Source organism: Echeneis naucrates, chromosome 9 (assembly GCF_900963305.1).
Source record: "Echeneis naucrates chromosome 9, fEcheNa1.1, whole genome shotgun sequence".
Taxonomy (NCBI): Eukaryota; Metazoa; Chordata; class Actinopteri; order Carangiformes; family Echeneidae; genus Echeneis; species Echeneis naucrates.
This window is the reverse complement of record NC_042519.1, coordinates 1,019,625-1,037,404: the sequence shown is the minus strand read 5'-3', so window position 1 is coordinate 1,037,404 and position 17,780 is coordinate 1,019,625. Positions and strand designations below refer to the sequence as shown.

General features: G+C 42.4%; 1 protein-coding gene across 7 annotated transcripts; it reads right to left on the bottom strand.

The window, feature by feature from the left end:
• Positions 1–82: 82 nt before the first annotated feature.
• ogfod2 (2-oxoglutarate and iron-dependent oxygenase domain containing 2) lies at positions 83–5,858 on the bottom strand. Of its 7 annotated transcripts, XM_029511568.1 has the most exons (11): positions 5,676–5,757; positions 5,554–5,610; positions 4,942–5,065; positions 4,465–4,526; positions 4,206–4,387; positions 4,051–4,115; positions 2,610–2,720; positions 2,439–2,538; positions 1,670–1,794; positions 1,130–1,387; positions 84–695 (listed from the first exon to the last, which is right to left on the bottom strand). In XM_029511568.1, the coding sequence occupies exons 5-11, from the start codon at positions 4,273–4,275 to the stop codon at positions 435–437; spliced, it is 990 nt and encodes a 329-aa protein (XP_029367428.1). In that variant the 5' UTR covers positions 4,276–4,387; positions 4,465–4,526; positions 4,942–5,065; positions 5,554–5,610; positions 5,676–5,757; the 3' UTR covers positions 84–434. The 7 variants fall into 7 exon arrangements, with proteins under 7 accessions (XP_029367429.1, XP_029367430.1, XP_029367427.1 ...); XM_029511569.1 differs by having other exon boundaries at positions 83–695; positions 4,206–4,380; positions 4,465–5,065; XM_029511570.1 differs by having other exon boundaries at positions 83–695; positions 4,206–4,580.
• Between the last annotated feature and the right edge of the window lie 11,922 nt (positions 5,859–17,780).

The window sequence follows — 17,780 nt, the reverse complement described above, 5'->3', positions numbered from 1 at the left end:
TGGCTCTCATAAGCTTTCAACCTCATAATGGCTGACCCTCACTCAAAACATGGACATCCTGTTGCACTGAAGAACCTAAGATTGAGACCAAAAACTCATGAAGAAAACATTTACTGAGCTAACAAATCAAGGAAGACATAGTGACATTTTCCCATTGGTTTCAATACAATCTGCCTTCATGTTACTGCACAATAAAAGACACGTTTTTGTTTTTCTTTAGATGAGTGCTCAGTTTTAGTGCAGCTATTTTGGTGACAGAGCAAATAAAGATGATCTAAGTTCTCATAAACACTTTTAATTAGAAACTGGAGTTGAAGTACAACTAAGCATCTTCTCTGTCATTCTACAGCATCCACAGTGAATGGGAGTAGTTCCCTGAAACTACCACTTGGGGACAGCAGGCCTTCACACTGTCCTAAATGAAGCACATCAGATCAACACACAGGAAGTGTAGGGCACAACGTCGGAGTGGCAGTGAAGCCATCAGCAAAGCCATGTCCTTCCACCAGCGTGGGTTTCCTGTTGCACATGGGACACAGTGTGTTGCGTTCCTGCGATGCCCTCATCCACATAATGAGGTTCCAGCGCTGGCCAGAGGAGATGGGCAGGGCCCCATGCATATGTTGGGCCCGGTGCAGGAGGCCCTCGGTTACTCTGTGCTCCACCTCATAACACTCTGTGTCACTTAGAGGAACCTGAAGGTTGGGGGGCAGGCAGAAGGTTATATCAAAAATCCACACCAAAGAATAACATCAACTATCCGCAACTGATAATTTTTCCTTTATGAAGATCCGGCAGCAGTCAATCAGAGTCAGTGGGGACGTAATAAAAAAAAAAAAAAAAGCACTTCCTGTGTTGGTCTGTTACATTTCCTCGACAAATTTAATTTGTCAAGGTTGCTGATATTAATGGTATTAATGACATCACAGTTGGTCACTAGCACCTTCCTGTATTATTGAAGACCTCTGTGATTACTTACCCATCCCCCGTTATTTACTCGACATGTTTGAATATTTATTGAAACTGTATCAGCTGAACATTTTGGAGCAGAAGAGGTTGATGTTTCAACAGTAGATCTAATAACGGACATTGTTAATATCAGCAGCGTTCTGGCCTATTGGTGGATCACCTGTCTCATGTCCCCAAAGTAAAGGTGTCCGTCTTTGAAGTCTTTGCCCAGTGACACATTCAGGGTCACCTCTGCATTGTCATAGTGGTAGCTCAGGTCCAGGTCTTCTTTCATGTTGTATTTAACCACGAAGGCCTTGTGACTGTCCAGGGATCCGCCCCCATATTCTGGATAGAGCAGGGAGGTGAGCGGTTGCAGGTATTGCTCACGAAGTGGTGTGAAGAAGCCCTCGTCAAAGCCCAGCTCATCCAGAAGGACCTGGAGGACAGAGGATGGAAGATGGCCTATTTTATCCCTAGTCTTTCTACACATGAACATGTAACAGTCTGAGGGTCAGTTCACCAGCTCCTGACTTAAAGGTCTAACTTAAGATTGACACAAAAGAGTCCAGAGGCCCTGCCCTCTTCCTGTGTTCTTCTTCTGTGGTGTTTGGGAGGTTTCCTTTCCTTTCATGCTGTTAATGGATCCTTCAAGACCTAAAGGTCATCCCCCTGGCTTCCTGACCCTCAGCTGACTGCCAGAATGGCTCAGATAAGTTACCCCATGGTGATTCATAGTGTTGGGTCTCCCTTTAGGGACAGCAGACATCTCAAAGTGCTCCAGTTCTTCCAGGAGCTGCTCACAGAAGCTCCTGTTAAACACTGGGAGGCGGAAGACCCTGGGAGCTTACAGCCAGAGACAGAGGGGTCATAAACACTTACACCACAATGTGATTTCCCAAACTCACAGTCATCATCTAAGTGATGCACATATTGGTACGTATGCTTCGAAAACAAGTTTGGCCACAATCTGCTGCTGTTTCACTGCAGTTTCCTTGAGCTTACTGCTGTTTGGAGACTTAAGGCAGCCTAGTCTCCTGGGTCAGGCCTTGTCCTCAATGTGGGCCTCCCTGGGTCAGTGACCTGTCCTCACCACTTGGGTCAGGGTCCTTCCTCAGTCTGAGTCCCTGTGTAAAGGGGGTATGTGCTCAATCTGGGGCACCTGGACCATGCTCTGTCCTCAGTCTAAATCACCCAGGTCATGTCTGTTCTCACTCTGGGGCACCTGGTCGGGGTCTGTCCTCAGTCTGAGCCCCTCAGGTCAGGGCCTGCCATCTGTCTGGGTCCCCGTGCCAGTGGGGTATGTATACAGCCTGGGCGCCCAGGTCAGGGTTTGCTTTAGTCTGGGCACCCTGGGTCAGTGTCTATCCTCACTCTGAGGCTGCTAGGTCAGGGTCTGTGCTCAGTCTGGAACATTACTGTATCAGAATCCAGATTGGGCCATCTCCAAATGGAGCAGCTGCAGGTCGAAAACTAGTGTTCAAGTTTACCTGGCTGCTCCTCCAACAGGTTGGACAGCCCCTGCTCAGTGGCACTGCTGCTCCGACAGTACTCCACCACCTGTGTGAATCGAGGATCGAGGAAGGACTCCTGTAGAGAGGTAAGAGTCTGAGCTTGACCAACCCATCAAGGGAACTCTGGGAGAAGGTGAAAGCTGCTACCTTCAGGTGGTAGATGTGAGGATGGAGTGGCCGATACATGTCTCTGATGACAGCAGCCCTCTCTGCAGACGTCACACTGAGACGCTGCCTTCGCTCCACTTCCTGTGAGACCTAAACAGAGCAGTCACATGGTCCAATCATTCCATAGGAGAAACAGGTCAGATCCATTCAGAAGGTATCCTTCTTAAAACTAATTTCCTGTGACAAAGTCTTAATGGGTCTTCTGAGATCAATTTATTCCACCTATATCCATCTCAGCTCAGTCCTGTTCTGAGTTCAAGTCCAGGGGTCTGTATCACAAAGCTGGATTTCAGTTTAGTGAGGTGACTTCCGGATTAACCCTGAGCCCATTAATGTGGTTGCTAGAACCAGAAAAAGAGTTCTGAAGCGAGAAAGGAAATTCAGTGAAAGAGTTAACCTAAGTGATACAGATCTACATGTTGTGGAGCTGTATGCTGGGAACAACAGCTCGCAGTCAGAGGCTGACAAAGCTCCAGATGTGTGGCACTGTGGCTCTTTGCCACATAAGTGATTTAAATCTTTTTTTCATTACATTTGTTAATTTATTTGTAGCCTTCTTGTGATGTCTTATAACCCCATATTGAATGATTTACAGGACTAGAACAACAGGAAAAGGAAACCCATTCATTCATTCATAGGTACATTCATGTGCGCTGTTGACAACGCTAAGAATATCAGAAAGCAGGGCTATGGAAAAAGTTTGGGCAGCATATGGCAGATGGACACTGAATATTACTTTCATCATATTCTGAAATTGTTATGATGCTCATCAAGGCTATTTCTTTTTATCTTTAGGGAAGATCAGTGGAGGGCTGCTCAGTGACAGGGGATATGCATGCCACCTGTCAAGATTAAGATGACCTTTGGGATGATCAGGGCCCATTTCAGCTGTTTCAATGGGCTGAGGGTTGCCCCAGACCAGGCACACAATATAATTACACATAGCAACTGTCCGGAAGGAGAGGACCCCTCCTGTAAACCCTCCAGCCCCTGACATGGTAGACCCCAGCACCCTTGATTACCCCTCTAGAAAGGCAGTAAGAGAGGCCATCACTGAACATTGTTTTAATGAATCACATAAAGTTAGTTTATTTTATTCTTTCGGTTTAAATTTCTTTCTCCAGTTCCTGTAAAAAAAACAAATACATATTTTGTACACTTTATCAGGCGGCAATTTTTTTGTAAAGTGCTCATAGTGTCAGCACCCACCTGAAACAAATGATATAAATAATACAGTGGCTTTGGCATAAAATTTACTTAGTCTTGAGTATGGTTCACTTTAAAATAATGCCAATGTCACACAGACTATCCTTGTGAAATAAAGTTTTATACATCTTGTGACTGTCTCTTTTTTTCCCCCCACAATGTACAATCAGCAGCAACAGATCATATGTTAATGTTTATGATAGGTTGAACTTACTTTTCTGGAGGACACCATTTTTGTGAGTGGGAGTGGCAGGGTCGCTGCTAAGGTCTCACTATCCACTATACAAAAAAATACATCTTACTTTCACAGTAAATGCATAATTGTGTTTCTGCAGTCAAGTGTTTTAACTTTGACTCACTGAAACATACCATGCACAAGTGTGGTGCTTTGTGAGCTGCCACCTCCAGGGTCTGATATGACCCTCTCTACAGCCTCCATCAAAAGGGACCCTATTTATTTTAAAGGATGAGGTCCTCTGCAGGAGCGTAATCCTGAGTAGCACCTTCTGACCACGTCTATGTCTTTTTCATGTCCCATTTTTTCCTGTGGGCTGCAACAATCACAAATCATTACCATTGTGATGATCCTAAAACAAAGATTCAGTGCAAAAGAAGTACAGCTCCATACCTGTTGATTATATTATGGTTGTTCATTTTCTCCCAAGCCATTTTGCTCCCTTTGGGTTGTATCTGACATAATGAGGTTGAAATTGTCAAACAAGCTGTAAGGTAGTTTGGCTTTGCCTAGAAAGGTGGTAGGTAGTCAGAAATCTTGGTTCCCAAAACCAGTGAAAATGTATTAGACACTGGACACGCCAAAGCAAATAACTATCAAAATCAAGCTAAATGCACATGTGCACCACATACTTTCTCTCCCCCCTGAGCTCAAATTGATCTTATATACTACCCTCAATTAGTCCACTTCAGGCAGTACCAAACAACACAGGTTAAAACTCACAGTAACCATTCTACAGAATTGAAAACCATCATCACATAATCAACTTAATTGCATTTACTCCCCTAAAACAAACAAGCAAATAACATTAACCATGTAAAGTATATAACAATAAGATTAATCAAACAAACACACAACAAACATACATACTCAAACAAAACGGAAAACCCCTCCACATGGTTCAGTCCGATGATGTCAGCCATGACACCAACACTCTTAAAAAAACCCAGGAAGTGCAGGGCAGCCTCCTCCCAAACACTCCTGCATGCTGGGTCTGAGCAGAAGGAGCAAACAAAGAAACAATTTTCAACCTGCAACAAATAAAGATAACTGAACTAATGACTATGTGTTTGCTTTAATTTACGCCTATGCTTTGACATGTTAGACTGTAACATAACACAAACACACGCCTATTATTGTAAATAATACAAAGTTATGGCAGCAATGGTAAACTATCTCTCTCTCTCTCACACACACACATACATATATATATATATATATATATATATATATATGCTACGATCCGGTGCAACAAAACCCCGCCCCTTCTATGGGAACGCACTGATCTACATTGGAAAACTCGCTGTTAACCGGCTTCGTGACAGCGATTATCCAGGTTGCTGATGTCTGGGAAAGTGAAGCCAGGTAACGAAAAGCGATTCCAGGTATGATAATCCAGTTTGGTGATTCGGACTCATATGTCAGTCATGTCGCAGTTAAATCTTACACAACATACAATCGATGTTACCTTACATACATTACCTCTTTGATCACGTCCTCTATCTGACTGTCAGTGACGCAGTCGCACCTTCGAAGAACCTGTAACAACAAGTGGCGTTAGAGACGGAAAGTACAGGAAATAGTTGTGAAGATGATGGACAGACCTCCTGGTAGTCCCGCCTGAACTGCTGATGGGACTCGAAGTGAACATGAAGCCGGTAGCGACTGAGAAAGATGTTCTCAGAGGAGAAGCAGCTACAGTAGAAGAAGCGGCGATTCTCGGACTCCATCGCAACCTGTCGAGGATGCTAGGTCCGTTAGCTTCACTCCGCTAACAACAATAGGTTAGGGTTTTCTCTTATAAAGCCCACTTCCGCGCTTCACAATAAAACTCATTAACTCAACAACGTCTCGTAGACGCTTTTATTCATTTGTTGTCTTTTTAACATCAGGAAGTAAAGCAACCTTATCTCCGAGTGTGCTGTTTAATAACATGAATATGGACTGCTGAAAGTGTCTCAGGTCCCTCCATAAACTTGCTCAGAATAGACAGAAAGATCTTACTTTGAAAAGCGGAAAGGGCCTCGCTAGCGGACGCGCATGTCAAAGTTGTGTTTGTGTTTTGAGTGTGAGTATCACACACTTGATTTACTGTTCATGCTGCTCCAGCTTTGGCTCAGCGCCCCCTGCTGGTCGGAAACAACTGAGACATCTGAACTACAGACTTGGATTATAAACTAGAGATGAACCTGTGTCTGGAATATAGACTGGATGAGAACCTGGGCCTGCATTGTAACCTGGGCTTGGACTCTGGGGTCACTGGATGATGATGATGCTCATGTATCATCTGACCTCAATCATCCTTGTCTTTACACTGGACCTAGACTACACCCAGGACATGAATGTTGTCCATCTGGTCTTAAAAATTGACCTAAACTAAAGCCTGGATCTGGAGCTGGTCTCAGTTCCTCTGGTCTTTACATTTAGAACTTGATTTCCTGATATTGCAAATTTGTTCAAATGAGATTGATTTATATATGAGGGATCTATTAATAATCCTGCTGTCAATATTTAGACCTGTGTTCAAGGGGACACACAATCTAATGCTACCTCAGGAACCTGGACTGGTCCAAATCATCGTCCAGGTTCCTAATCTGGTTACAGATCGACCTGGTTTGTCACTGCCAGCATCCTTCACTTCACTCTAGAAAAAATAGTGCCGCCTCTCGCATGTGCATAGTGTGGGGCCCCATCTGTGTGGTTGTCTGTACATGTCTATTTCAGATTGTGAATTGAGAAAACATTTTTTTGTGTGCATTGATTCTCTCAGTGTGTGTAACAATGACAATAAAAGCTTTCTTTCTTTCATTCTAAATCCTCTGCTGTAGCCTCCATGTGAGTGTTGCCATCAGGTTTATTGATGTGACCCCCCTACTGAAGATGCTTGTTCACTTTTCAGGGCTGAACTGAACACTATACTTAAAGTGGCATTGGAGAGCCGCGTCTGACCCTCTGATAGAAATCCTAGTCATGCCAGCAGCAAGAACAGGATGACCTAGTGGCCACTGTTATCATGTTGAGTTCACAACTCCAGGTATGCCTTTGGTGAGAAAATAAAAGCAATTTAAATAAATAAATAAATAGTAACTCTTGCTGTAGGGCAGTGAGCGGCATATTGAGTTAGTGCTGTTGCCTCACAGCAAGGTTATGGGTTTTATTCCCAGGCCTTGGCCTTTCTGCCTGGAGTTTGCATGTTCTCCCTGTACTTGTGTGGGTTTCTTCCAGGTACTCTAGTTTCCTCCCATGGTCCAAAGACATGCGTATTTAGGTTGATTGGTGATTCTAAATGGCTCATAAGTATGAGTGTGAGTGATTGTTCGTTTCTCTCTCTATGTTGTCCACGGTGTACCCCGCCCTCGCTAGTGTGAGCAGCCGCCACGACCCGGAAATGGATAGAAGGTGAATAAATGGATGAATGCGATCGAATTTATCTCTTGCGTAGGGTTAGTCCCGGCGTTTGTCCACCAGGGGCACTGATCACCCCCGATACAGAGTGTTGAAGAAACCGTAGAAGAAGAGTGTAAGTCAGTACAGTGGTCCTTGGTGGGCAATTGTGGTTGTGTTGTGCAGCAGTTTTGGGTCAGTCGTGGTCAGCAGCTCAGAGCCGCAGGGGAATATGCAGGTCGGTGCGGTGTGATCCCTGACCTCTGACCGAAGCGGATATGTTGAATGTGGAATCGCTGCAGGTGGCCGAGGAAGAGGTGGTGGAATCCAGCTCCAACAAACTGGGGGACGTCTTCACGCTGGTGGCCAAAGGCTGTCTGCCCCAGACCATGACCCCTCTCCGAAGGAAGAACCTGAAGAGATTCGCCCAGAAATTCATCATTGAAGGTAACAGCTGCTCCTCCAGACAGCACCGAGCCTGGCGGGAATTATGTCATCCCAGACCTTTAAACATCGACTAATATAAATGTGCGGTGGCTTTTAGAGAACTGGGCTCGGCTGCTTAGAGTCACAGTCAGACCTAATCGTGATCAGACAAGTCTCAACTCTCAAGGAAGACTCCTGCTGCCCCCTCACTTATCGCGATAAGAGGGAACGGTATCGAGGGAATGACATTCGATCATTGTAAATTTACCCTGGGGCGGGCTCTGGAAAATAGAGTTGAGGCCGAATTGAAGAATGGATCTAAATTGTTTGAACACCACCCCAACTTTACTTTCATTTGAATATCAGTCTTTACAGATTAGCGAGGAGGGTTAAATTCAACGAGTCTGTGTCCGACCACGGCACAGACTCACACCATGGTATGATGATTTTAGTAAGTGTCTTCTGTGTGGGAAATGGTTGTCAACACTAACTGTCTTTATTCAAGAGGGCAAACTGTACTATGTGGGAGCCAAGAAAGAGGAGAAGAGGGAGGTGGTGATTGAGACAGAGAGGAAGAGGCAGATCTTCCTTGACTGTCACTTCAATGACATTGGCCATCACCTGGGGCAAAAGAAGACCGTCCACAGGATCCAGAGCAAGTACTACTGGCTGGGAATCATCAAGGATGTTGTGGATTGGGTAAGTGTCAAAGCTTCAGATATTATTGATTATAATGTCTGACCCCTGTGATCACTGTTTTTCTGCCTGTCTGCGTTAGATTAAAGTGTGTGAGACCTGTCAACACACAGAGAGGACCAAGAACCTGGCCAGGGCTGTTCGTCCCATAAAAGTGGATGCACCCTGGGACATTGTTGGGATTGACATCATAGGTTTTTACCCCTTTTTTTTTTCTTCTATCGAATTTATTTCCCTGTTTGAAAACCTATTAAGCTATCTTCTTCTCTTTACTAGGACCTTTTGCAGAGACCCAGCAAGGCAATTCTAATGTCACAGTCCTCATTGATTACTTTAGTAAATGGCCAGAAGCCTTTCCTGTGCAGAATGCGGATGCTTTTTCAGTTGCAAGTTGCATCTCAAAATGTATATACAGGTGAAAAAAGCTTACTAATGAATGTCTGCATCAGAGCTCGACATGTAGTTTAGTCGTCAGAATTTGTTAATATTTTGATCCTGAAATTGAGCTCATCCTTTCTGTTAACTCAGATTTGGTGCCCCGAAAATGATAGTGTGCACGCAGAATGCTGCTTTCTGTGACGAGGTGAGGTGCCAGTCTCGAAACTGATTACATTAATCAGACTGAACTGATTTGATTGCAGCGCTGTTGTGAGTCAGTTTGGTCAGTGCAGATCCGGATGTTTTCCAGGTGACAAAGCTGTTGTGCAACAAGTGGAGCATCATGCAGAAGGTCTCTCCTCTTGATCAGCCTCAACTCAACCCACTCCACGACTGCACCTGCCCTTTACTGAAAGGGGCCATCATGCAGATGGTCACGGAGAAACAGGCTGACTGGGATGACTTCCTTGACCCTGTGTTGTTCTTGTTCAGGATGTCCACCAACCCTACCACCAAGTTCAGCCCCTACTCCCTCATGTTCAGCAGGAAGGCAAATTTACCCAGTGAGGTGAGACTGCAGCAATAAGTTCTTTCTAACTGGATGTTTTGCTGCCTGCTTATTAAAAATCCTTTCCTGTCCTCTAGTCTACACTGAGCCTGCTGAATTATGATGAACAAGAGCATGAAATGTACTCCACAAAGGAGGGGGCCTGTGCACATATGACAGTAATACAGGAGCAGCAGAACTCTATTAAACAGCTGGTAATTTATATAATTTTATTTTCTTTAATTAATAAAAACAGTGTTAGTGGACTTTGGTTCTTTGTCGGATGTCTTCATTGAGGAACAACATATTCAAGGTCTCTGGGATCAGTCCTGAATTTTTCTGATCTCATAGTGAGGAGAAGTTGGTCTGCAAATAGATATAGACAATAAGATATTTCAAGCATTAAAGGCCTTGGAGATGTTTTGTTTTTTTTTTTAATCATTACTGCTCCAAAGGATGAGCAGAACTCCTGAAGAGATAAAGATACTCAACAACCTGAAGACAAGTGAGGAACTCTGTTCAACTTTTCTTTGGTTATACTAGTTTACGGTTTTATATAGAAAATAAAGAAAAAGTCTATTTAAGCTTTAGTTTTTATTTACTGTTACTATCCCCTATTAAGGTGAACAGAGTCTTTATTGATTCACCAATATAATTAGTTCAGGTTGAACTGAATATGTGTAGATGTTTTTAAAAGGTTAACAGTCTTTATATGTTCACTGATTTGCCAAAAGCTCATCGGACACTTGCATTTTAACAGCTTCCTGCTGTAATGTTTGTGTTCCTGTGAGTCCCAAATCTGGTTCTTGGTGAGTTTCCTAACATGTCAGACATGATGTCTTCATAATTATGTTTCTACTGAACTCCACTCTTGTGGTCCCAGTTGAGTGTTTTGAATGACAGACATGATTCTTACACCAGAGGCTTCTGTCACAGAAACTCTTATTCATTATTAATTAATAAGGATTCAGAGTCATCTCTGTGACAGTAAACCTGAGAACAGATATGCAAACTTTTATATGGTTTAATCTGTGGACTCAGCTCCTTTTCTTTGTTCTGTGTCTGAATGTGTGTTTAACTTCCAGGTAATAGCCAATATGAATGCAGCTTACAAACAAGAAAAGAAGAAGAATGCTAAACGCAGGGCACACAAGTTATCTTCAATGACTTGTAAAAACGCAGATCCTCTATTTGGTGCAGGAGACTCTCCCTCACCCAAAAAATTAAAGGAGAGTTTATATCTGTCTTTTCCTGTTGACACGGTGCTGTCTGCTGAACAGAACAGCTCAGAAGACCTGAAGACTGAGATAACTTATCACTTACCTGAGCCTGATGTCCCCTGAGGAGGATGCTTTGGATGCACTGCAGACTGGACACGCATCTTGAGCAGCATGACACAATTTCACAGGCTGCTGAAGCAACTGGCAGCCACCAGAAGTCTTGGACTGAAGATGTAAACCCAAACAGATTGGATGATCAGTGGCGATGAACCCACTACAGGTTAATGTTTCTCTTGTAGATGAATCTTAGAATTCACTGGCCAAGTCCCAAGTGTTTCAAATGAATATTATGTTAATTAACTTGTTTTCACTTTGTAGTACAATCTGTTCTTATGCAACAATACTTCTAAATAAAGTTATTGCTGCATTTGGTGTATGGACTATGCATGAAAAGACATGAGTCATCACATCTGAGCACTCTGCTGCAGACTACGAAATAAACCTCAAGTCCACAATTCTGAGTCACAGGATACATTTAGACTATTAATATAATTTGATAAATAAATGACATTTGTAATCTATTTGGTTCTCATTATTTGCTAAAACTTAAGCATATTCATCTGGATCTTATTTTCTTATAATAAATTAGTCAATATCCCTTCTTCCTGGGGTTCTTAAAACTAGATGAGAAATGACTTAGACTATTGATCACAGGTGATTATTGGGGATGCGAGAACTAAGAAATGGGAGGCATAGCTTTGTCATGGCTGGAAAATTGCTTACAAAGTAGACAGCAGTCTGTCAAAGATACTGTATCAGGATTTAGGGATTTTACCTTTCATCCAATAAGTACCCCAAGATTCGATGATTGGTACAATGTTGGTTATGCTATGCTATGCATCTACAGCTTATCCGTTACTGGGTCGCGGTGCTGGAGCCAATCCCAGCTCACACTGGGTGAGAACAGAATACTCCATGGACAGGTCACCAGTCCATCACAGGGCCAATATACAGACAGAGACCAACAACCACTCACACTCTCACTCAGACCTACGGATAATTTAGTTCTTGGTATACAATATTTTTTATTAATATTAATTAATTATTTAATTTGTCTAATTCATTAGACATTTCATTTTATTGTTTCTCATCAGAAGTCTTTGTTTTTTGGGAACTTATAGTATAGACGTTGAGGCAAGAAAAATAAGGAAGACGTAATTGGAACAACGATTTATGTGGATTTTGTGAAAATTACATTAAAATGATAGAACAAAAATTTGTTGGAAGGTAAGCATGTTGGTGAATTTTTGACTGCATTTCAAAACTGGCTGTTATCTGAACAAATAACAATGTGCCCTTTAAATTGGATATCAATTTTAGTTGGAGTACAGTTCAAGGAAAATAACTTGGACTTCTTGGTAAACAATCTAATCTCACTGGGGAAATATTTTATTCACAGATGTGAATCTGTCAAGGTAAAACCCCACATCAATGGGTGGATGAACGAGTTCCCAGGCCATATTTAAAGATGGAGTGACATCACGGCCCCGTTATCTCAGCTCCCTGTGTTGCAGATAAGTCTCTGCCATCCAGAGACTAGAGCCTGCCATCTTCTGATGCGTCCACTTCAGGTGTTAACTGCAAGGGATGTAGGGAAATGCAGTCTGTTGATGGATTCTTTTGTCTCCAGAGAACAAAGGGATGGAGGTGACCTCGTGGTCAGGCCCAACACAGTTGTGTTTAAATGAGTATGCTAAAATTGTAGGATATGATAAGAAGCATTTATTTTTCCAAAAGAGGTCAATTCATTGTGACAATACAATTTAGTGATATAGAAATTGTATGTCACCATATGTTTGTTTGTAGCAAAGGACCCAATTATCATGACACCTCCATGTGATGGAAGGCTACCACATGGAGGCATAAATCATGACATCACTCAGCTCTCATATGGAATACCAAAATAAAATAGAGAGGAAAAGGCAAGAGATTCCACAGAAGTGGGACCCAGTCGGTTGAGGCAGATGGCCATTCCCCTGAACCTGGTTCTGCCCAAGGTTTCTGTTTCTGAAAGGAAGTTTTTCCTTGCCCTGTTGCCAAGTGCTTGCTCATGGGGGGATTTGTTGGGTCTCTTTAAATAATTTTATAAAGAGTTTGGTCTGCTCTATATGTAAAGTGCCTTGATATAACTTTATTATTTGGAGCTATATAAATACATCTGATTTGATTTGATTTGAAGAGCACATAAAGTGTCACAACTGTTCTCCAGAAGGACTAACATGTTTGGCATGTCACCATGAATACTGCTCATAATGAAGCCATGAAAAACAAGGATGTTTGTTTTCTTTAGACAGTGGCACGTGGTAAACTAAAATGTCAGCACATGCACACAGTTGAACTAATGCAGTTTGTTTCAGTGCAGCATTAAGCAAGTGAAACAGGGTAAAGATTGGTTAATTAAGTTTGAGAATCTTGGCGTAATTAGGAGCAGTAGAGATTAGTGGCTGTCAATGCAACTGCAAGTATTTGCCAGTAATAGACTGATTATTAGGGTTGTCTGAAAGTTACTTTATACTTCTGAATAAACAAAAACAAATTAGTAGCCTGTCGTCCAATAATGGGTTATCTTGTCAACAGCTGACAGAAATCCATGCCCCTTTAACACAGTGTTAATTTTATGCACCACTGACAAGCACAGAGCAAATCAATAGCACGACTATAAAATAAGGTGAAGCATCAATCTGCAGTGATGGGGAGGGAGGAACTGTGAGCAGATGGACTGAAACGTGTAAGCAACTCCTAACATAATGAAGTCTGAATAAATGTTGTAATGTCCAGATGGACTGACATTGCAGCAGCCAGCTGGGGTTGACTCACTCATATCTGACTGTCTAAAGATGTACAAGAAATCCTTGTACTATTGAGCTCCGGAAGTTGATGTCACGTCAGAACATTAGTACAAACTACAAAGGTTTGTAGTTTGTAATGTAGTCCTTTGCAATCACAATAATATCACAGGGGAACACTGCTTGACTGGTAGCCTATTAATTTATTTAATTTAGGTACAATCCCGCGGGGGAGAGGTGCACTTGGCAGCAGTTTAATATGAAATATAAAAACATTGTTCAAAAAGGTAAGACCTCAGCATAATCTCAGGGGCTACCTCATTTTGATCATGTTTCTATCTGCCTGGTGGAGCAAACTCATGCCACGCCTTGTAACTGTAAGTAGGTACGTTGTATTTTGGGGTTATTTTTACTAATTAAGTTATTGTGTAATCTTTTGTTTTTTATTCAGCAGTACAGTGCATTCATTATTCATATTTAAATAATTATATTTTTACAGCATCATTTAGTTACTTGTAGATTATTATTTTATTGCCATTTATTTTGTTTCATTTGTATGTTCTTGTGCAGCCTTAGTGTATTGAGTTAATTTGTTCATATCTGCCTTTGTTTTATGGGGACAGGTATTAGTGACACCCAGCAGGAGTGTCTCGTGCGTTCTTGACGAGAGAAGTTGCTGTACTGTGCTGTTTGCAGGTGCATTAATTCGCCCAAATGGAATCCTTATCCATTTGCGCCCCACGGAGTCACAAATGTAGTCAGAGGCAGGCTGTTTACATCCATGAAACCTTGGTGGTAGGCCTTTCCTTTGTCTAGTAATGAAAACCATGTATTGCCACCAAGGCTTTCGAGGATGTCCTTCACTCAAGGGATCGGTTGTCTGTCAGGGTGGGTTTTTCTGTTTAGTTCTCTGTAATCTATGCAAAGTCGAAGGCTCCAATCCTTCTTCCTTACACAGACCACAGGTGACACATCAGGTGAGTGGGATTTCTTCACCCATCCCTGTGCAATAAGATTGTGCAGATAATCTTTCATTTCTTTATACAGTGGTTTTGGCACAGACAAGTAAGTACGTGCAACAGGGTCCATATCCTTCAGTGATATGCTCAACTTCAATTTCTTGATACATCCAATGTCGTGATCTGACTTTGAGGAAGAGGAACATTCATCACAAAGCATGTTCTGCACCACTAACCTTTCAGGTTCACCCAGATGACTCAGGTCTTGACTTACTGATACTGTGGGGCAACAGTCAGATTTCTCCATGACAGCAGCTGGATACACAGCCTGGATCTGTTGAAGGGTACCAACGACAGTTCTTCCTTGCAGCATCCAATTGCTCTTGAGTGTGGGTTTTCCCTATTTGCTCACATTAAATCACATCTTAGGTTTTAATCACATTAAAACCTAAGATGGGCTGAGAAAGGCGTCTACTCTTCAGCACGAGCATGGGCACAACAAGTTCTTTGGGGTCTGCTCCCTCTGCCGCTAATCCAAAAGTGACTTCAATGAAATTCTTATAAGGCATGCTTTGTCCATTGGCAGCTGTGATTTTCAAATCGTCTGGGGCATCCAGTAATTCAGAGATGTTTCTCAACTTCTCATGTGGGAAATGTCTCTTTATCAACTTCTCATCCACAATACAGACTTGAGAGCCTGTATCCCACAATGCTTGTGTTCTGTGGCCTTGTATGTAACACCATGCATTGTTTACCTACCAGGGCAAGAAGACGAGTCTGCCTGTCCTCTTTCTTGGAGTAGTTTGGCTTTGAACTTGAGTGAGAGCACTGGTGTACTTGTGAGCTATGGTGCTGATTTGTGGCGAATACTGAAGCTGGGAGAAGGGGATGCATTCCTCCGCTGTGGGTGAGGCCAGGTACTGGATTTGTGCTGGGTTGGGCTACCAAATTTACTCTCTGATTTGTGCAACTTCCACCCCTAGGTTTTTTGTTTTGCCATGTCAGATCAAATTTCTTTCAGTTCATTTAGATCAGACTATATGTTGTTGGGGTGTTCAGGATTATGATTTTTCCCTTTTTTATCTGCAGGTGTTTCATTATGTTGGACTGTGTACACAGTGGTTTGCCGCTGTTGGGTAAGTAGATTCTTTTGGTTTTGTCTCTCAGTTTCGTTTGCACAGGCAATGTTGAGTTTTTCAAGGAGCAGCTCATCACTTACTTTCAATTCTTGCAGGTAAGGTTGGGGGTCACTCCGAATGTTATCATTTTGCAAGCCTGTCAGGACAGTGTGGAGAAACATGCTCTGTACAAGGAAAAGATCATATTTTAGGCCAGATTCTGCTTCCTGTGAAGCAAATAGAATTTTTTGTCTCAAATTTAGGTCATGGATGAGGAATGTTTGTGGAGTTTCCTTGCTGTTTTGAGCCTCTGATGTTAGTTGCTTGTACAGTTCAGTTGCACCCTTCTCCTGATAGTGTGACCTTTTTGCCCTACCTCACCGATCTGACCGGATATTTTGAATTCTCTGCTCCACTGCACTGATAGACTGGGTAGTGAAGTCTGTTGGGCAGGGGACTGGTCTGGTTCTACAACTTTAACTCCCTCGTCTGCTGATTTTCTAGCTTCTCTATTTTGTTTTGATTTCTCTTCTTGAGAAATTGCTAGTGCATGTTGTAGTCTCTCTATCTCCTTTTTCAACAGCTCTTCTTCTAATGTCTGACCAGCCTGCTGTTGTGCCATTTCTGCCCATTTTTCACCTGAAGCCACTTGTCCTGATACTTGGTTTTCAGCAGAATGTTGCAACTCAACAATTTTATCTTTCAGACTCAGTATCTCAGCCATGCCTTCATTGTCTAGCCCTTTTAACTCTTCTATCTTTAGATACCTGGTGATATATGAGATGAGAGAGGAACGACTTTTGACTGATGTCTCCTCAAATGCTGGACCAGCAATAGTTAGAAAGTCACAAACTTCAACCAATGCGTCTCTTGTCAAGTGTGAAGCAGAACACTCTCTTTGCAGGATCAACACTGCAGCTCTCTTTACACCTTTGGTTGACCTCAGATGGCAAGCAAGTCTCTCTGCGCAGATGAACCACAACACGCTATCATCCACTATGGCTGAAGAAATGGGGGGGTTGAATGATGGCTGGGGACGTCTATCTGAGACAGCCGGCCCTCGTCTCACTCAATCCCAGCGGTGCCTCCAAGATGTTACACCCTGAAACGGGGAAAATTAATAAAGCACACGGACACAGGTTTCCTCAATGACAGCGTCATTCAAAGTGAAGCGCTGTGGCCAAGAGCTCCCCCTTCTGGCCTCTGCAGGCAAAACTAATCACACAGAATAAGGCTATACAGGTAGATCACAGATCAAGTGATATTTTAATAACTTTTAACCAATTTTATACTTTCATCTTACTTAACATTTTAACCCTTTATAGACATGAAAAGTCTTAATAATTAATAATTATCTTTCACTCTTTTCTCACGACTATTTATATTACCTGTTTTTAGCAACTCATGAATTAACACTCAATGCATATTTTAGTCAAATAAATCTATCACATAGGATGAGGGGAAGTTGATCAATTAGTTACATATGTCCAGATACTGCAGGTCTGGGTAGTCCTTTTCGGCGGAGATACTAGTAAAAAGCACACCGGGGGCATTAAATGGGTAATATTTAATCTATTTAGTTTTTATGTAAAGATCAATTTCATCCGAGTTACAGTGAGAAGTGAATTCAGAAGACTTAAAATCTACGGCGCCGGCTCTAGCCATTTCCTGTTCCAGTTACAGCCAAAATGGTGGCGTAAACAAAAGAAATCACCTGACGTGCAGAGCTCTATATGACGAACAAGATACCCAGAAATTATTTTCTTTAGTTGACTTATGTTCCCTTATAGAATGAGACCCTGACATTGTAATTATTTTTTTTATTCTTTGCTTTGTTGGATTAACTGTTCCTTGTAGCTTGAAGCTAGTTCAACATCTTCATTAATCAGGTATCAAAATTTGCCCTAAACTTTTGTAATGTGAAAAATACTTTTAAAAATCGTTTTATTGCTGCATGGTGGGAGGAGCCATCGGGCATTCATTTCCGCAACAATTGCGTCACGGAAGATAGAGCTAGCGCAAGAGGCATCACTCCTTTTTCTTTCACATCCCCTCAAACCACACTAATCTGTATTTGTGTTTCCCTCTCTCTTTCTTTCTCTCTGTGTGATTTTGTGTGTGTGCATGCGTGTGTC